Below are 19,412 nucleotides of genomic sequence, written 5' to 3'. Positions count from 1 at the left end.
TAAAGAAAAGAGTAAACTAGGGTAGGTTGATCTATGGAAGACTCATAATTCTCATTTTCCAAAGACTTGAATAAGTTGCTCCCTTCATCCATTTTTACTTGTTCACTACACTAAAAACTAAATATCTACTTTTACTTGTCCAGATTAAAAAATCAAGAAATAATTTGTTATTTAATTCCTAATTTATCATTACTATTAACTATAGTTATTTCCATTGCATTTTCCAAAATATTGAATATACAAAAGGCATATAGTAAAAAATTATTACATTTATTACTCATTCTTAAGAATGTGCCAAGTTAATACTAAACAAGTAAAAATGGACAGACGAGGAAGTAACTAGTGAGTAATTAAATACTATAATCAAAAGTAAAAAGGGAGGTCAAAAAATGATGATCCTTTACCTAGATTTCTTTTTTTTTTTTAAAAGTGAATATAGTGTATACTAAGATAAATAATCAAAAGTTGTAAACATTATGCTTCTGTTGACTCAATTCTTTTCATAAATTAAAAACACTTGAAGACAGACAGAGACCTCTTTAAAAGCTCAATATCCACTTGGTGCACCAAATTCCAAGCATTCTAATGAGGCCTTTTTGACTAAATAATGTATTTTCCTTTAAACTAAAGCTTCCTCTTTTTATAGTTTTGAGGAAAGAAAATATAATAATTGCAACTTTAGTTTAGTACTACTACTACTATATACTCACTTTTTTTATGACATACTAAAAGAAATATGTACAAATAACAATCACTCATTTATGATGGCTTCTTCATTATGTAGGCCAACTAAACTCAACAAACCCCCACCCCACACATACAAAGGTTAGGTTAAAATATGTCAAAGCATGATACTAAAAAGTACTACCATTGATCATCCACCTTGTAGTAAAATGATAGGTTTGATTAATTAAGCATGAGGTTCCTATAATATCTTCATGTTGTATAGATTATATTATATATCATAACATATCAATATATTATATAAAGTTGTGATAGGTAGAAATCAATAAAAACTTTATATGTGTCAATCAACATATTTCATGTAGTAAGACAATGTTGTAGTGATGCAAATGTTATAACATGTTTAATTAGGTCATAGATTTTAACTGTCTTATAATAATCACATGACAAATATCATCTCATATTAGACCACAATTTTAAAAATATTATTTTCTTTCTTAAACTTAAAATAATTCATGTCGAATCAAATTATTTAACATAAATCAGAAGAAGAAAAAAACAAGTACTATATATTCTGATCACCTTGATTTATTACTTAACCATAATCAACTATTATGATTTGGAGTAAACAAAAATGTGTGTTAATAAGTTTTTTCTCTATACGGAATTGTGGGCACAATATATAGGGCATGGAAGAGTGGATTTGGATAGTTAATTTGTGAGGTCCATCGCAAAGAATGAATAATACGTGTCATGAACTTGATTTGAGATTGAGATATACTTGTTAAATCATATTGTGTACTTGGATTATTAGACATATACTCTAATCGATCAAAAGTACAATAAGGATAATATATTTACTGTGAATATTTCCATAAGTGGGGTATGGAGAGTGTGAGTGTACGCAGATCTTATCCCTATCTTACGCGAGATGGAAAAACTGTTCGATAGATTCTCGAATTAAAAGAAAATATTTTCAAAAATAGGACCAGTCAAAAAGTATGTTCACATTTTCCATCACTCTTGGCATGCAAAGTGCAGCTTAAATAATTTCCCCAAGATTATATATTCTCAACTTTCATGATGCAACTTCTTCAAAAGGAATTTCTTCAAATTCATGGTTCCCCATTGTTATAGCATCAAAAGGAAAGAGTGATTGAGTGGTAACTATCACTACTCACAACCCAAGTTTTCACCATCTTGTCATTGATCATGACAATGCTATAGTAATCTTCAATTCAAGCTTATCCCCCAATTCATGAAGATTATATATCACTGCATCAACTTTCATCATGTAATAATATAACTAGAGGTAGCAAATGGACGATTTGGACTGAATTTGAGCGTGCTAAAATGAATTGAGTTGATAAATGAACTAGTTACTGATCATAATCCAATTGTCATCTGATTCTTACTAAGTTTGAATTATTTTATTTGTTCTTTTATAATTTTATAATACATGATAAAGTTATTATTTTTCTTTATAACGGGTATATATATATATATATATAATCACTATTAAGGGTAAAATGAGAACAAAATATTTAATTTTATCTTGAAATTACTTTTAAAATAATAAATAATTTTAGATAATTATGTTAAAAACACGACAGATAATTTGAGACGAAAAGAGTAAAGTTTGAAACATCAATTTGTATCCGAGTTTATCTTTTTCTCTTATAAATTAAATGAAAGAGGACCATATTGTTGTTAACCCTTCACAGCTTTTGTGGTCCAAGAAAATTCAATAATAATTTTCTTTATCATTTTTCATACGTAATCTCTTCATGCTAATGTCTTTTTAATTTTCTTTCTCTATACTATTTGCATTTTAATTTTTAATAATAATAATGACATGCTTCTAGACTTTAATAGTCTTTATGACTATGTCCTATAAATCATAATGACAAGTTGACCATAATTACTTTAGTAAGCTTACTTTGTATTACTACCTTTTTAGTAATTATTTGTTTAAGGAATTAAGTACTAATTAAACTCTTTGTTTACCTAGTTGCTCCATCTCTTAATGATGATGCCTCATCAAAATATATGATGTACTTCTCCGTTCATTTTTATTTCCAACATTTTAAAAATAATTTTTTATTTGCACTTGTCATTTTTAACGTTTTAAGAAAAGATATATTTTTTCTTATTTATTTTCAACATTAATTACTTATTCTTCAAATCACTTTTAAAGACTTAAATTATATATATAAAAAATATGTGTATTGTATAAATAATTATATTAATTATTTTTTTTAAGAGGCACACAAAATTCAACATGAACAAGTAAATATAAGGGAGTATAAAGAATCGTACAAAATCTCTTGCTTTTATACTTTTAAACACACAGAAAGATCAAAGTTTATGTCTAAATGTACAATCAAAATTAGAATTTAATTTTGAAAAATAAAAAATATTGCATAAATTAAAATTAAAAAAATTAATATGCGTTTATATTATACTATAATTTAATAGTAACAATAATTAATATATATCATTAAATAATATTTCTTTTAATAGTAAGTAAATTAAAGGAAGATTCAAAGTTTGAGAAACAAAGAAAGAATGTCTCTCTGACACACCAAATTCGTTATTTAGATTTCTATAGCAGCCTTTGACCGAATCTTAGCCCTCCATCATTTTTTTCTCCCTCGATATTCGATATTTATTTTAACGTAATACTTGTATTATATCGTATTGTATTATATTTTTATGATTTTGGAGAGCCTTTTTATTTTCTCACCCAATTTGGCTTTTCTTGAGTTAGAAATAAGAGATATTGTTTTGATGAATATAATATTTGGATAGATGACATCATTTTTTTTAGGTATAAGAAATGTTTCGAGCCAATGATCAAATATGAAGTTACATAATGTCACACATCAATAACTAACCTATAAAAGAAAATTAGATACATGGTAAATCTACTATAGAAAGATAGACTAAATGATAAAATAAAATTATCAAAAGATAAAAATGAAAAGAAGACAAAAAATAACGACGCGATCACTTTAAATTGGTCATCACATATGATGTGATTTTCATTTTTACCTAATAATAAATTCAAGAATGTAATATGATAAAAATTAAGATAAATAATTAAAATAAATATTATATTTATATTGACAATAATACAATGTATCAAAATAAATTTTATGCATGCCATAAGCTATTTTCTTCTAATTATAAGTTGGTGTATTGTATCCATTGACTTTAATGATCTAAAATAGGAGCTATGAGTTAAATAAAGTTCAAGTACATCTTCTAATTATAAATTAATGATGATTGACATTTCTAAACTAATAATCTTCAACTACCAATTATTGTATACTAATAATATTTGTGTAATATATATTGCATGCTTTATATAATGATAATTAACTTCATCTAACACTTGACAATTCCACAACTAACCTCTATCTTCCTACCTCAATCCAAGGGCAAAATTGTCTTTTCACTTGGTCATAGATAATGGGCGCCCATGACTGATGAATCAAATAAAATTAAAAAATGTGTAATAATAAAATAAATAATTAAAAATAGTCACACCAAAAAAATAGAAATAATAAAATAATAAATCGTGAGCATATAACAGATCATCTAAGAAACTATATATGTGTATTATAATACTTCTTGGTCCCAATTTATACAATGATATTTTGATTGAACACACACACATATATATATAATCTAAAATAAATTATTAATATTTATTTAATCATAAACCATATTAAAATAAAAAATTAAAACAAAAAATATAATAATTTTTCTTAGACCGACTAATTTTTTATACACCATCACTATCATCATCAACAACAATAATATAGTATTGAATATGTCCCATAAGTGGGTTCGAAAGATGGTTATGGAGATGCTATTATTATTTTCGATAGACAATTAAAAAAAATCACTTTTTTTCACCACTTAACTAATATATATATGATATCATCATTATAAATAATTCCCAACACATCAAATAATCTGTCCATAATATATATAACAAGTAATATATCTTATCTTCAAATATCGTATTTCAACAAGGCTTTTCTCTACGTGCCTAAATGACGACATGAAAAAATTATGTATATTATATATAAAATTTAATAAGCGTTTAGATATGCGATATTTTATCGAATTCATAGTTTCAAATGTCAAGTTTCAAATTTTCTAAAATATACATAATTTGAAATTTAAAAACGTGATTTCAATCCTTTTATAAATGTAAAACTTGACTCATAAATTTATATTTTATAATAGAAAATTGTTTTAAATTTTAGGAGAAAAATAAATAAATGACACTCGGTGTAAAATATATGATGATACTAATATTCTTGATAAGTAAATCTTTATAAAAGTAGGTGTATCTAAAAGTTTTTAATTACAAAATATTATTTATAAAAAAACATAAACACATACAACTTATCAATGCACATCTTAGCATATAAATTATGATTTGCTAATTTAGTAAGACAGTATAAGAATCAAAAGAAATTTTTTTAAGTCACAATTTCATATCGCATATCCGAATTCTTAGAACTCAAATAAAAAAAAAAATTGAGAGAGAAGATAAATAAATATAAATAGCACCATAAAATAAAAAGAAATTAAAAAAAAGAGTGGGCATTTTTGCAGAAACCAACATGCACCAGTTCTTTTGCTTCTTTTAATTCTTGTTTTCTGGGGCTTTGTTTCCCCAATACCCACATCCCGCTTAGATCGGATCTTTCTCAAACCATTATCAACAAACCCAAAAAACACAAAAAAAAATAATATCTCAAAAAAAAAAAAAAAAAAAACCTTTTTTCTCTCATTTTTTCATCAATCTAACAGAAATTCTTGATTATTTTTTTTGTCAATTTGATGGCCTAAATCTTTATTAGAAAAATTTTGGTTTGTGGGTTTTTTTGATAATGGGGAATGTAACAGCAGGTGTAGCTGCAAAATTTGCATTTTTTCCACCAGAGCCACCAACATATGAAGTATTTAAAGATGAAGATGGAAGGGTTTGTTTTAGTGGAATAACAGCTGATAAGAATGTAAATGTTCATTTGTTAGATACAAAAGGTGGTAATAAAATTGTAGCTACTTTTTGGAAACATCCATCTGGGAGATTTACACTTCTTTACTCACATGGAAATGCTGCTGATTTGGGACAAATGATTGACCTTTTCGTTGAGCTTAGAGCTCATCTTCGTGTTAATATTATGTGGTATGTTTTTGGCTCTCCTTTTTATCCATCTTTTTTGTTTTGGGTTTTTGGGGTGTTTTTTTTTAAAAATGATTTCATGGGGTTTCTTGTTTTTGATAGTATTGCTAATGGTTGTTATAAAGTTTGATCTTTGCTTGTTTTCTTGTAGATTGCTTCTGCCTAATATGTTCTTGTTAACCTGTTTGTTGAGCTTATAGATAATTCCTCTTTCTTTTTTGTTTGGGCTTATGGGGTGTTTCTTTTTTTGGTTTGAGGGTGTTTTTAGAATATTTGATTTCATGGGTTTTTCTTGTTTATGATTGTATTGCTAATGGTTGTTATAAAGTTTTGATCTTTATTTTGTTTTCTTGTATATTGCTCGTGCCTAATATTATGTGGTATGTTCCCTTTTATTGATAATATTCTTCTTCTGTTTTTTTCTTTCCCTTTCTGTTTTGGGGTGTTTTCTTTTATGGTTTGGAGGTGTTTTTAGGATAATTAATTTCATGGGGTTGCTTGTTTTTGATTGTATTGCTAATGGTTGTTATAAAGTTTTGATCTTTACTTTGTTTTCTTGTATAATGCTTCTGCCTAATATTATGTGATATGTTCCTTTTTATTGATAATATTCTTTTTTTTTCTTTCCCTTCTGTTTTGGGGTTGTGGGGGTGTTTATAGGATAATTGATTTCATGGGGTTGCTTGTTTTTGAGAGCATTGTCCATGGTTGTTCCAAAGTTTTGATCTTTACTTTGATTTGTGGTATATTGCTTCTGCCCAATATGTTCTTGTTCTAATTCTGTGTATGAACTCTCTGTATTTTCTTGGTTTCTGGACTCGTTAACATGTCTTTCCTAAACTTGCATGGATTTTGTAGTCGCATTAACACTGTAACATCGTGCAATTATAATTCTTGAAAGTTCTGTTATTTTGCTATAATCTCCTTTCCGTTTGGCACTGATGTCATGTTTGTGTGCTGGATTGCAGCTATGATTACACGGGATATGGTGGATCGTCAGGTAAGGTAAGCAAATTATCATGCTAACTTCCATTTCTAACAGCAATGGGCATCATGTCATTGATCTATCTCGTCAGCACGATGACGTCAATAAAACCATATCATCGTGCACTTGTGTTCATTTTCTTCTGCTTCTCTCCTCTTGCCTTCTGAGTTTTGTCTCCAAATATTGATGTCTGTTTACTTCTATCAGCCATCTGAGTTCAACACGTACCACGACATAGAAGCTGTCTATAATTGTTTGAAGAGCGAATACAGCATTAAGCAGGAGGATATCATTCTATATGGACAATCTGTTGGCAGTGGGCCGACACTACACTTGGCATCTCGCTTACAGAGGTTAAGAGCCATTGTTCTTCATAGCGCTATACTTTCAGGAATACGAGTTCTATATCCTGTCAAGATGACATTCTGGTTTGACATTTTCAAAGTAAGTATTTTTCTTTTCTTTTTTTCGTCTAATTCTTCTGCTTGATTCATTGTGACAAAGCACCATGTTGACAAATCTCTTTCATTTTGCAGAATATAGACAAAATACAAAAAGTCAGCTGCCCAGTTTTAGTGATCCATGTAAGAAACATCTATTTCTTTAGTTTCTTCTTCCCTCTAGATACTTTCACATACATTTTTTCTACTGTTGAAACAGCCTCTTGCAGAAATGTAACGTAAGGTTGCATTCAATAGACTGTTGTGGTCCAGCCCTTCCCCAAACCCCACGCATAGGGGGTGTTTAGTGCAGCAGGCTGCCCTTTTTGTTCTTTAAACTTCTATCTATTATTCACAAAAACTATGCTTCTTTATGTTCTTCATTCTTCAAATTTTCTTCATTAGATATGTTTTACCACCAATCCAACTTCTAAGAGAATGGTATGATAGAGGACTAGGAAGATGTAAGTTGTAACGCATAAAACTATATTAAGTTGGTGAAATGGAGTGTTACATGATTGTTATGTGATTGGAGGATACATACCAAAATAAAAGGCACGTTTCGTAAACGGATATAAGACCACCATTTTCATATTGTAGTAAATGTGAGCCTCTAAGATCCACAAGATAAGTATTGCAGGGATCCAGAAATTAAGATGGATATACAATCTTACAAGATTAGACTAGATGAAAAATGATGACACCGACAAAAGGTGCAAGTATTTTTGATAGAGGATGATATGAGATGAAGTTATTTGATATGGTTCGGTAATGTTTTGTGTAGACCTCCCAATGCACTCTTCTGTTAGATGCAAAAACACGGTGATTGACGGTATTTAAATAGGAAATGGTATACGTAACATCGCATGGAAGGAAATGGTGTCAAAGTGGCCTACAGTCTCTTTTTTTTTTTTTGGTTTCCTACCCGGTGTCCGGTACCCACATTGGAGCCCGACTAAATCCAGATTCGTGCCGGGAAGTCCCACATTGGGTGGTAAAGCGCTCCCTAACAAAGGCGACTCTGTACCCTAGGGGACTCGAACCCGAGACCTCTCAAAATACATACAAGTCTAGAAAAAATGACACAATAGGCGACATTGACTAGTTGGCTTTAAGGCTAAGTCAGGATGCTATTTCATTAGGCTCAGTATTGTAGGAGTCGTTTAGTCTAGAGATTTGTGTGTCAGTGGAAAATGTAGAGAAATTCTAGTGCTAGAGAACTCCAAAGTATTGAGTATTGGAATAAAACAGGTCCAGATAGAGTGAAATGAATTATGAGAATCCATTGCATACTCCAGCTAACTTAAATGGATTATGAGAATCCATTGCATACTCCAGCTAACTTGGAGTTGCAGACATATCACTTCTAGTTATTCTTTTCTTTCAAAATGATGCCAAAATCTTGTACAAAAGCTTGTCAACCACCTGCCTTGTTGCTTTGGTTTTGATTATATACTAGTAAATCTTATCAAGATAGAAGTCTTAAAGAATTTTTTTTGGTCCTTATAATTGTTACTAATCAGACTAAAGTTGGTAAAAAGAAAAGAAAAATGATTTTCTGGCGACCAGTACTTTTCTAGTTTTCTTTGGTTCAAAACAAACAACAACATACCTAGTGTAATCCCACAAGTGGGATCCGGGGAGGTTAGTGTACACGCTTATTAGTTATTGTCTTGATCTTTAGAATCAAGTTCATCGTGTAAAATAGTAGACATGCGTGAAACGAAGTGCTAACAGTTTCAACCAAAACTGGAGGTGCATCCAAGTGTTTGTGTAGCATTTATGTCACTCAACAACTGAAGGTTCCATTGGATTCTGGAAGCTTATAGCATTGGTCCGCAGCAATTCCCAAACTATGGGTGATTTGTACTGAACATGTCAACAATACTTATGATGATCTTTTCTGTCAATGTCCAATAGTGGACCATTTTAAACTTCCTTCCTCTTTACATGATTAGCGAGCTCGCTATCTACAAGAATAGTTATTGTCTCCTTGAAAGAATTTATTCTAAGAAGACCCTTATAGACTATGAGTTTACAAGGAAAATTATCCACATATTGCATCTAATTCACTTCAAAACCAACTTCTTTGTTCATTACTGGTCCTTTCTTTCAAGCAACCTTTTTTTATATAAAGAGGCAAGGATTGCATATTAAGATAATTATTTGGATGTCGTTTTTCAAATCTCTCAACTATCAAGCTTTTAGAGGTTTGCAGATAAATGAATGAACATATCTCTCAGCTACACTACCTTACATGATTTCATAATCCTTTTATTCAAAATTCTGGACAACTATTACAACTCTATGCTTCTAATCACGAGTATCTTTTATACTTTTCTTCTCTCCGTAGCGCTAAGTAGAATCCTAAAATGGTTGATGTTATTATTCTAATATTGGAAACTACGTAAAAGTTTATGGAGCACACTGAAGAACCTGCTTAGAAAAAGAGTATTTCACTATGCATATTGCCAAAAATATGTCTTTAATTTCCTTGGTCCTCGTGCACTCAGAATGCCTTGTGTCGTTGAAATTGTTTACTACAGATACTCTGAAAGGCCAGAGTATCCATGACCTGACATGACACACTGTGAGCACTCAGTAAAAATACTAGTCGAATTTTCATTTGAAAAATGAGATACGGACATCTCTGCTCTGTTGTCAACACGTCACATAAGGTGACTTTGATATTGTCAAAGTAAAATTTAGTATATTTGAATTTTATGTTGCAAGATATGGCATATTAAGAAATATAGAGGACAAGGTAAACCAAGCCGGAAATTCTTCCTCAGTAAATGACAGAACAGGCCTTGGTTTGTCCAAGAAAACAATGTACAAAAACAACATTACCCAGTGTAATCCCACAAGTGGAGTCTAGGGAGGATAGGATGTATGCAAACCTTACTCCTACCTTTGTGAGGTAGAAGAAAAGTTTTGAGGTAGAATCGCAAGAAAAATATGACAGCAAAATAGCAAGATAGAAAACAAATGAAGCAACAAATAGTTGTAAACATAGAAGAATAAGCAACTATGTGATTACAAAATAATACTCTACTAATGTGGGAAAGAGGAGAGGGACTAATCCAAGATGAGAATGTAAACAAGTTATTCTTCTCTTTAGCTGGAAAATTTCTCATTTCCCTATATTTTTTGAGAAATCTCGTGTCTGCACATTTGTGCATTGTCATATGCACAAATGACAATTTTAAGTTCCGTTTGGTGGGAAATCATGAGACTAAGAAAATTAAACAGTTAACTCAGTCCATATTCATGAACTGTCAAATGAGGGAACTTTTAAATGAACCTTAGAAGCTATAGTGCAGAAGGATACTAATGCTTGGGAAAGGAATATCAATGAAAAGCAATAGTGATAGTTTAACTGAATGCTTGATGGGTTCTTGGAGGATACAGAACAGAATGAGATGTGTCACTGGACGATCCTACCTGAATTTCTCAAAAAATGCTGCCTGCTTACTTGATCATCCTTGTAGCATTTTTGAAATTGTTACAGGGAAGTTTGTCCTACACAAGTGAAATCAGATTTACTTGTTCGATATACAGTGATGCATTTCTGCAGATCAATTGATCACTATCTACTATCGTGACTTATTGTACAATACCACTAGGCATTGATGTGTAGTGAAGTTGATTATGACGCTTCTGTGCTCAAAAAGTCATTGATATCACCCTCTGAAGTGTCATTATATTTTGTTCTTGTGTGCTTAATTAAACCTTTATGCTCCATCTAGAATGCAAAAATTCTGAACTCTGTGTAGTAGTCAATACTTAATGAATTTCTTGAATACTATGATAGTTTAGTTCATCGCTCTATTTGTTTGTTTTTTCCGCTTAACCTAGCTGTAGAAGTTCCGATAAGGGATTAGCTCGTTAATATCCTGCACTCAAGTTCCCAATTTCATTTGCAGGGTACATCAGATGAAGTTGTTGATTTTTCACATGGTAAGCGTTTGTGGGAACTTGCCAAAGAGAAATATGATCCGTTATGGGTTGAAGGTGGAGGACATTGTAATTTAGAGACATTTCCTGAGTACATCAAGCACATGCGCAAATTCGTTAATGCAATGGAGAAACACTCGTTTTCTAAACGAAACAAAGGACGGCTTTCTCAAGCCCCGAGTATAACTGAATCCAAACACAACAGATGCTTAAGATTTGGAAAGAGACAAAAATGATTTGCTCTAGCTAGTTTGCTAAGAAATGCTGCACAGCACCAAGAAACCAAAGGTCAGCGTTTATTGCAGCAACATAACTGATTCAAGAAACTGTCTGTTCTGACACCGATGTTACCAACTCAAAGATCGAGCTGCAGAGCAATGTGACACAGGTAAGATTTGGCCAGTTCATTATAGATTGAACATGATTAGTTTATGCGTTGGACAAGAACATAGTTGACTTGTCTGTTAAATGTAACAGTGTGTATTATCCCAGAAAAAAATTATGGTTAGAACTTCGTATTCAATTCTCTGTACAATTAGGATTCTCAGTGTTTTATGTAGAGATCAAACTTTCTTGGCAATAGAGATGCAAATTTATTTGCTGTGTATAATCTACTCGCTCCGCTTCAATCTATTTGACTTACTGTCCTTTTTAGTCTGTTTCAAAAAGAATGCATCTTTCCTTTTTTGGCAAGTAGTTAATTCAACTTTTCACATGGAAGCCTACAATGATTAAATGACATTTTGGTATATTCTACATATCTTTAGTTAAACCACAAAATTATACCTACCTTTCTTAAACTCTGTGTTAAGTTCTTGAATCCTTTATCTCGTAAGTTGTATCGTCGATTTTTTTATTTTTTTTTATGTGTGTTATATTTCACTATTAATTCTCCAATTACAGGCTGCAGATTCATTGTACATATGAATCTTCTCCTTGAAATTCTGTGTTAGTACATGCATCTGCCTGTGTGAAACTGAAATCTTTAGTTTATGTGTATGATAAAATATTGCTAACATTAGTGCTTCCATAAAGAATTCCATCCAAATATTTTATGGATTTAAGTTATATAAATCAATACTGTAAATAATTTTTACGCCATCATTTTGGCGTTATTATCATATGCAATACTAGGGTCTTCATAAGAATTCTAGGGCGAGGGGCTAGGTGAACTTAGATTAACAATGAGAAACGGGTAGGACGGACCTTATCTCTCTTTATCTATAGAGAGAGGGATGTGAAAGTTCTAATAGCCTTTTGTTATGGCCGATCCCTCGACTTATGGTTTTCATGCTACTATTATTGTGATGTGAATGATTCAAATTAATTGAGTCTCTATCAATCCTCACTGTCGAAACTTGTATGCAATATATTTACAGAGGTAATTTAACTTGTTATAGCATGCAGTTTTGTTATGATGTTATGAAAAGTTATATATTGTAAGTTAAGTTAACCTGATGATGTAAAAAAAAATTATATGTAGTCAATACGTGGAACTTAATTAAATTAATATCTTAATATTACTATATAATATTTTCATAAATAAAAAAATTGTATGCTCCAGATTGAGTGGGATTTGTTTGTTTCCTTCTTGCACATGGTAGGTTATTTAGGTCCCATTGGACATAGAGAAAAATAAATAAATAATAAAACTAGTTCTTAATACTCTTTCTTATTTTAATTCTTATATTCTTATGAATACTTCTTTGTAGAACATTTGTAGACTTTTTTTTTGTTTTTATTTTTGGTTCTTATACTGAAGAATATATTATGCCAAGAATATATTCTTTTGTTGTCTGTAAATCTTATGACAGATCAATATTGTCTCCTAGTGGTATATGTAATGTTGTGAAACTTTTTTAAAAAAATATAATGAAGAATACTATAACTTATATGATTTGTGCATTTTTATTTAAATATTTACTTGGTTTGTAATATTGGACTCTCACCAAAGTTATACATGAATTGTTGTTTAATTTTTACCACATCATATTACAAAATTTGTTTACTTGAGGTGTCACTATCCTTTTTCTAGCTTATGGATCTGTATCGATGCGTATATTTAAATCATAAGAAATTTTTATATATCGAAACTAATTTCATCGAATGAATTTAGTGAGGGTAATTTAATTTTATTAGTCCTAGCTAGAAAAATTTAACTAACCACGAGATCTAGAAACCAATATGTATCTTATAATAAAAAGTATTGTCTTGACTTCGATCGAAAGAAAGAACTTAAGACTTTGGATTGAGTCGGGCTTTAAAATGTTGATTTTATGTGTTTTATGTTCTATTCATCGTATAATTTAAATTATCCTCATTTCACGATATCAATGTCAAGAGAAGCATACAATTATATATTTGTCAATTAATAACTTTATAATTGCAGCTAATGTGAGATAGAAGAAAGATAATTTCCATCAAAGATTTCACATGGACAGCCATTCAATATTATATTTATTCAACACCAAAGTTCAAAAAAACGTAATACTATACTATAGTAGGAGTATTTCTTTAGAAATGTATGGGTAATATTCTTATAACATTCCTTGACATTTTATAACAAAAATGGAAGCTAATTATAAGGTCCTTTCCATTTGTATCATATTCTTTTAGTGGTGGAAAAGTTAGGTAATTTATTTTTATGTGTCTCAACTTTGATTATTAATTGGATAGACAAAACAACATATCTATATATATGTTTATAAGTTTAATAACAAATGAATTTGAGTTCTTTAAAATTGTGAAAATTGTATACAATAATATCATTGGTAATACAAAGTCTAAAACATTTTGAAAATAAATAAATATTCTTGGACTCATGATTTTGTACACAAAACAAAAGTATAGAGAGAGAAATTGGGAATCAAATTACTAGTGGATGAAAATTACAATGGGATATACTCCCTCCGTTTCAAAATTATTTGTCCTGATTCTTTTTTTTAAAAAAAAATTTATCTCAGACTATTTGTCATTTTAGAAGTTCAAGATAATATGAGCTATTTTTTGTCATTTTGTCATTTTGTCTTTAATAATAATTGGTCGAAGACTACAAACGCCTCAATCTAAACAAAGGTTAAAAAAAACCCGCTAATTAATTAATTATTTTTTTCCATTTTATCTTTAATAATAATCGTTTGAAGACTACAAAAACCTTAATATAAATGAAGGTAAAAAAACTCTGATAATTAATTATTTTTTAAGAAAAAAGAGAAATATGAAAAATAAAGTATAACATTCTCCTACAAGGGATGTAATAGAAATAATTAATCTCTTTAACTAGGACATGTACATGGATTGATATATAGTTTAATCATTAATTTTTGGCCAAACACATATACAACCCCTCTAACTTGCCTTGTTCTATTTTAATCCTTAAACTCCTTTTTTATGTACCATTTTAACATGAAATACTATTTTTATGATTTCTTTATTTTTATATATATTCTTCAATTGCAACTTCTTATTTTAAATTGACATGTGTCAGTTAATTTTAGTTAAAAAAAATAAAAATTAACAAAAACTAATTCATTTTAAAAAGTAATAATTTATTTTTAAGAGTTTTATGTATTTTTATGTGGAAAATAACCGACGAAATTGTGTTTGTTTTCTTTCTTAAAAATCACCGACAATCTAATAAATTAAAGTCAGTCGAGTTTTAACATTTTTTAGTAGTGTTATTAGCAATGAACAAGAGTTTTTTTTACTCATATTGAAGATGAGTTTTTTTATTCGTATTGATTTATATTAAAAATAAAAAGTGATATTTGCGTTAAATTTAGATAGCCTAGATGATAAGAAATAATAAATAAATAGTGTTATTTAATTTAATTGAATGTTTAAGAAATAAAATCAAAGAACTTTCGTCAATTTACTTTCATGCAAAAATACAGAGAAACCTCAAAAAATAATATTATTGTTTGAAAAATTTTACTTTCGTTCGCGAATGTTTAATTTTTTTACGAAAATTAATAGACACACGTCTATTTTTTAAAAATAAAAAATTGCAATTGAAGAACATAAATAAAAAAAAATCATAAAAATTGGTATTAGTGTTTAAATGGTATAGAAAAAATGGAGTTTAAGGATTAAAATGGAACAAGGCTAGGTTGGAGTGCCAAAATGAAAAATGAGGGCAAGTTTGAGGGGTTGTGTATGTGTTTGACCTTAATTTTTTAATGCTAAATTGAGGATAATTATAGTGATTGCTTTAAAACTGTCATCCACCCTAGACCAAATTATGTCACTATACAACTTTAATTAGCCAACTAATTAAGTGGATATGAATCTTTTCTTTTTCTGACATTTTGGACATTGATTAAGTTCATGATGATGTTGGAATCCCTCATTAATTAAATATTATACAAATTCTCATTTAAATAACTTTTAAGTGTTATAAGGTTGACCTAATAGAGACTAAACTTTATGGATTAATCATAGGTTAAAACCTCATTTGACAGCTAGTGTTTTATAATTTTTTTTATTTTTTTCTTCATTTTTTTTAGTAACAAAGTTGTGGCCTAGGGTTATCTATGTGCAAATTCTGATTATGTAATTGTGTGTTTATTAAATAATGAAGGAAACTTACGTGAACTCCACTAGTTTAGGAGTTAATTACTTAGATACATTCTAGTTTGGAATATTACGTATCTTATCATATTTTTGTGCATCCCAATACATTTAGATACGTCCAGATGTATGTATCACTAGATATATGAGGTCAAAATTAAGTGTAATTTGTTCTAGATACATTGTATCCATATGGATTCGCATGTATCTGGGATACATAACAAAATTTGATTCGCCTCTCTCCCATCTCACTCTCCACTCTCGCATATATCTAGTATTACAAATGCATGTATCTAGTATGATTCGCATGTATCTGAGATACATATGAATCTCGATCGCCTCGCTCCCTATATTTAGTGTATCTGGTGGCAAAACACATGTACCTAAGTGTATCTTCCTCAATATATGGTAGGAAACTCTTAAGTAGTGGTAAGATACGTAATATTTTAAAAGTAAAAATATCATAATAGTAAATATGATAGTAAAGTAAGTGTATACGTAGTTTTTCCAATAATTAATATCTAACTATGAAAGTTAAATATGGAGGGGGGGGATTAGAAGAGATAAACACCCAAATACGTGATGATTTTTAGGTCAATATATATAGTAATCATGTTTAGTCATGATGTCCAAGGATAATCCAAAAAGTTTTTTTTTTCTACTGTTCTATTAGTTAGTGATAATAAATAATATATACGGGGTTAGTTAGAAGTATATGGCATGAACATCCTGTAATTTTTTCATCTTTAATCAAATATTTTAAATTTAAATCGCGAAAATAAAGACTTTTATACATAATCTTGGGTATCAGAGAATTTTAAATCATAATATATAACTAATGCGATTCAAGTATAAATGGTCAATTAAACAAAAAAGATAACATTTGATCAACAATTTTTTCATGTTTTTTACATTTGCAAAACATTGAAGTGGAAAATGTTTTGTATGATTTGACTGAAGTGTCCTCCACTCTTTAACCTATGTGATTTTAAAAGTAGATATTTTATTCCAATTATTAATTTTTAATGGGAATATGATGTTAGCTTCCACTAAAAAATAAATACATGCATTTTTTTTAATAAAAAAATCAATGGCTTTTGTTGGGGTCCATTTTTAATATAATTTTTTCTACTTCTTTTGGTAAATTGTGGCCCTACGAATCCTCAAGAATATCTCCTAAAGAAGCAAAGTTGTCATTAAACTTTAATTCTTTTTAATTATTTAGTAGATTAGAAAAGCAATTACAACATACTCAGTGTAGTCTTACTCTTATCATAAATAAGTAGAAATACTATTTTTGGCAAATTTTCAACTCAAGTAAACTTTATCGAAATTAGTAAAAAAGAAATATAATAACGAAGAAGTCATGTAGAAAATAATGGAGAAAATAACAGTAGTGAAAACAAACAATATGATAATATGAGAATAAAAATGGTATTATTGAGAAGGGAAACTAGACAACCGTATACAACTGCTTATTAACCTTCTGATATAATTCTAGGTCAAAATCTTACCCTACAACACCTTCAGTATATTTATATTCTCGCTAAATTGTAAAGTATCATATATGTTTAATCACCTCTCTCTAATATGAAATAGAAAAACAATAGCACAAAATTAATGGATGAACATGCATGGTACTTGATTGAATCTTTTTTACGTATACTAGTTTTTTTTTATTGTTTTTTTTTAAATATATATATAATTGAATCACCACTAAATTTTTTAAGCTCACACTAGTGGTATATATTAACACTAATCCCGTCATTTGACGTGTCATTTGCGACTTCCACATGATTATTGATTGATTAATATAAATTAGATCTCATTCTCAATGGTGGTGACATTATAGAATAATTAAAATATAGAAAAACAATCCAAAATGTAAAGTATGTAGTACAAAACCTAGTAGTATTTCCTATATGAAGTATAAATACATATGAAACAATGGAAGTCTTTGAAGTATTTTAAATTGTTTCATAGTTTTAGTGAAGTGTAAATTATTTTGACTACTAAATGTGAAAGGTGAACATTTAATTTTTTGTTTATGTGGTTAACAATAGTTGTTCGCTATACTAAAAATAGTTATCCAACAATACTTGTCTAGTTTAGAAAATCAAGAGATAATTTACATTTTTGTGCCCTTGCTATTAAATACTATTTATCATCTCACAGATTTCTCAAAACATTAAATTTAATAAAGTTAAAAGATAAAATAATAATATTACCCCTATTATTTATTGTTTCTTAAGGGGTGTGCCAAGTCAATAGTGGACAACTATTATTATATTTTTTTTCTCTTTTAATCGTGGTCACGAACGGATCAATTCCATACTTCTCGACTAATTTCATCGAGTATCCAATACCTCCAACCAGCAACACATTAACTTGCATTTATCTCATAAGTAACTAATTGGGGAGGGGGGGGGGGGGGGGGACTGGAGGTTGGCTTTGATCATTATGCTATAATCATGAGTGAAATTAGGGTACACTTTGTTAATTAATTAGTACTATTATTATTCGACTGACTATAATGAAAAAGGATTGACATGATATCATTTTTATTTTGTTTTTTTGCAAAACATACTCATTGTTTTGTTTTATTCTTCCTCCATTATTATGATTTTATGCTTGGAAATTTTTTTTTTACATAAAAAATATTAATTAAGTTTAATTAAACTCGATATCGAAGCACTAAATCGGCCCCTAAATGTATTAGCTCGACACATAAGGTTAATTAACAAAAGTACATATTTGATATTCATGTCTTATCAAAATTGACATTCCAATTGGTAGCTAGCTGGTACTCACCAAATATAATGATGTGTTAGTTTGGATTCCACTAAATAATATTATAGCGTACTCTAATACTCAATAATTTCAATTTTAAGTCGGTTTTAGGTCTATTTTTTTTAAAAAAAAGATAATTTCAGAGATTGAGGGCATCAAAGTAAATTATGTAATCTACATGCTTATAGGATTTGGAGCATAAAGCATCTCATGTTTGCACATAATTTACAAAAAAAATATTCTAAATATGAGGTACTGCAAACTTAGGCGGTTTAATTTACCTTAATGTAAATATCATTGATAAATATTACAATTCAAACATTAATTTATAAATCACACAAAGACTACAGGCCACACTTTAAGAAGTGCAACACGGTCTATTCTAAGACAAGTATTAGTTTTTAATTTTACAACTTTAAACTTATAATTTATAAATTGCACAAAGCATTTTTACGTTCCTGTTTTTTCTAATTCTTATGACACGACAATAATAATATACTTTTTGTAATTCTACAAATGGAATTTGAGGAGGGTGAATGTATATAATCTTACTGCTACTTTGTGAAGGAAAGAAGATTGTTCCGATAGACCCTTACTCTAGTAAAGTATATTAAAAAAAATAAGTACGTAAAATAAATACAATAGTAAAAAAATCATAAAAATAGTGACGAAAACAACCACAAATAACACTATAACCGAAGCCTTTTTTTTTTTAAAAAAAAAAAAGTGAATTAAAAAAATAATAATAATAGAGAAAAAATTAAACAAGACTTTTTCT

The 19,412-nt window shown here is 29.1% G+C and overlaps 1 protein-coding gene across 1 annotated transcript; it reads left to right on the top strand.

Annotated features, from left to right (window-relative positions):
• Window positions 1-5,315: 5,315 nt before the first annotated feature.
• Window positions 5,316-11,904, top strand: LOC125875538 (uncharacterized). Its single transcript, XM_049556523.1, has 5 exons — window positions 5,316-5,896; window positions 6,862-6,898; window positions 7,086-7,322; window positions 7,415-7,462; window positions 11,245-11,904. The coding sequence occupies exons 1-5, from the start codon at window positions 5,598-5,600 to the stop codon at window positions 11,509-11,511; spliced, it is 888 nt and encodes a 295-aa protein (XP_049412480.1). The 5' UTR covers window positions 5,316-5,597; the 3' UTR covers window positions 11,512-11,904.
• Window positions 11,905-19,412: the final 7,508 nt, after the last annotated feature.

This window comes from Solanum stenotomum, chromosome 9, assembly GCF_019186545.1.
Source record: "Solanum stenotomum isolate F172 chromosome 9, ASM1918654v1, whole genome shotgun sequence".
Taxonomy (NCBI): Eukaryota; Viridiplantae; Streptophyta; class Magnoliopsida; order Solanales; family Solanaceae; genus Solanum; species Solanum stenotomum.
The sequence above is the reverse complement of the archived record's forward strand: the minus strand, read 5'-3'. Positions and strand labels throughout refer to the sequence as shown.

Coding starts and splice junctions, on each gene's coding strand:
- LOC125875538 (XM_049556523.1), top strand. CDS start 5,598: ATGGGGAATGTAACAGCAGGTGTAGCTGCAAAATTTGCATTTTTTCCA. Junction 5,897..6,861: donor CTTCGTGTTAATATTATGTG/GTATGTTTTTGG, acceptor GCTGGATTGCAG/CTATGATTACACGGGATATG. Junction 7,463..11,244: donor GCCCAGTTTTAGTGATCCAT/GTAAGAAACATC, acceptor TTTCATTTGCAG/GGTACATCAGATGAAGTTGT.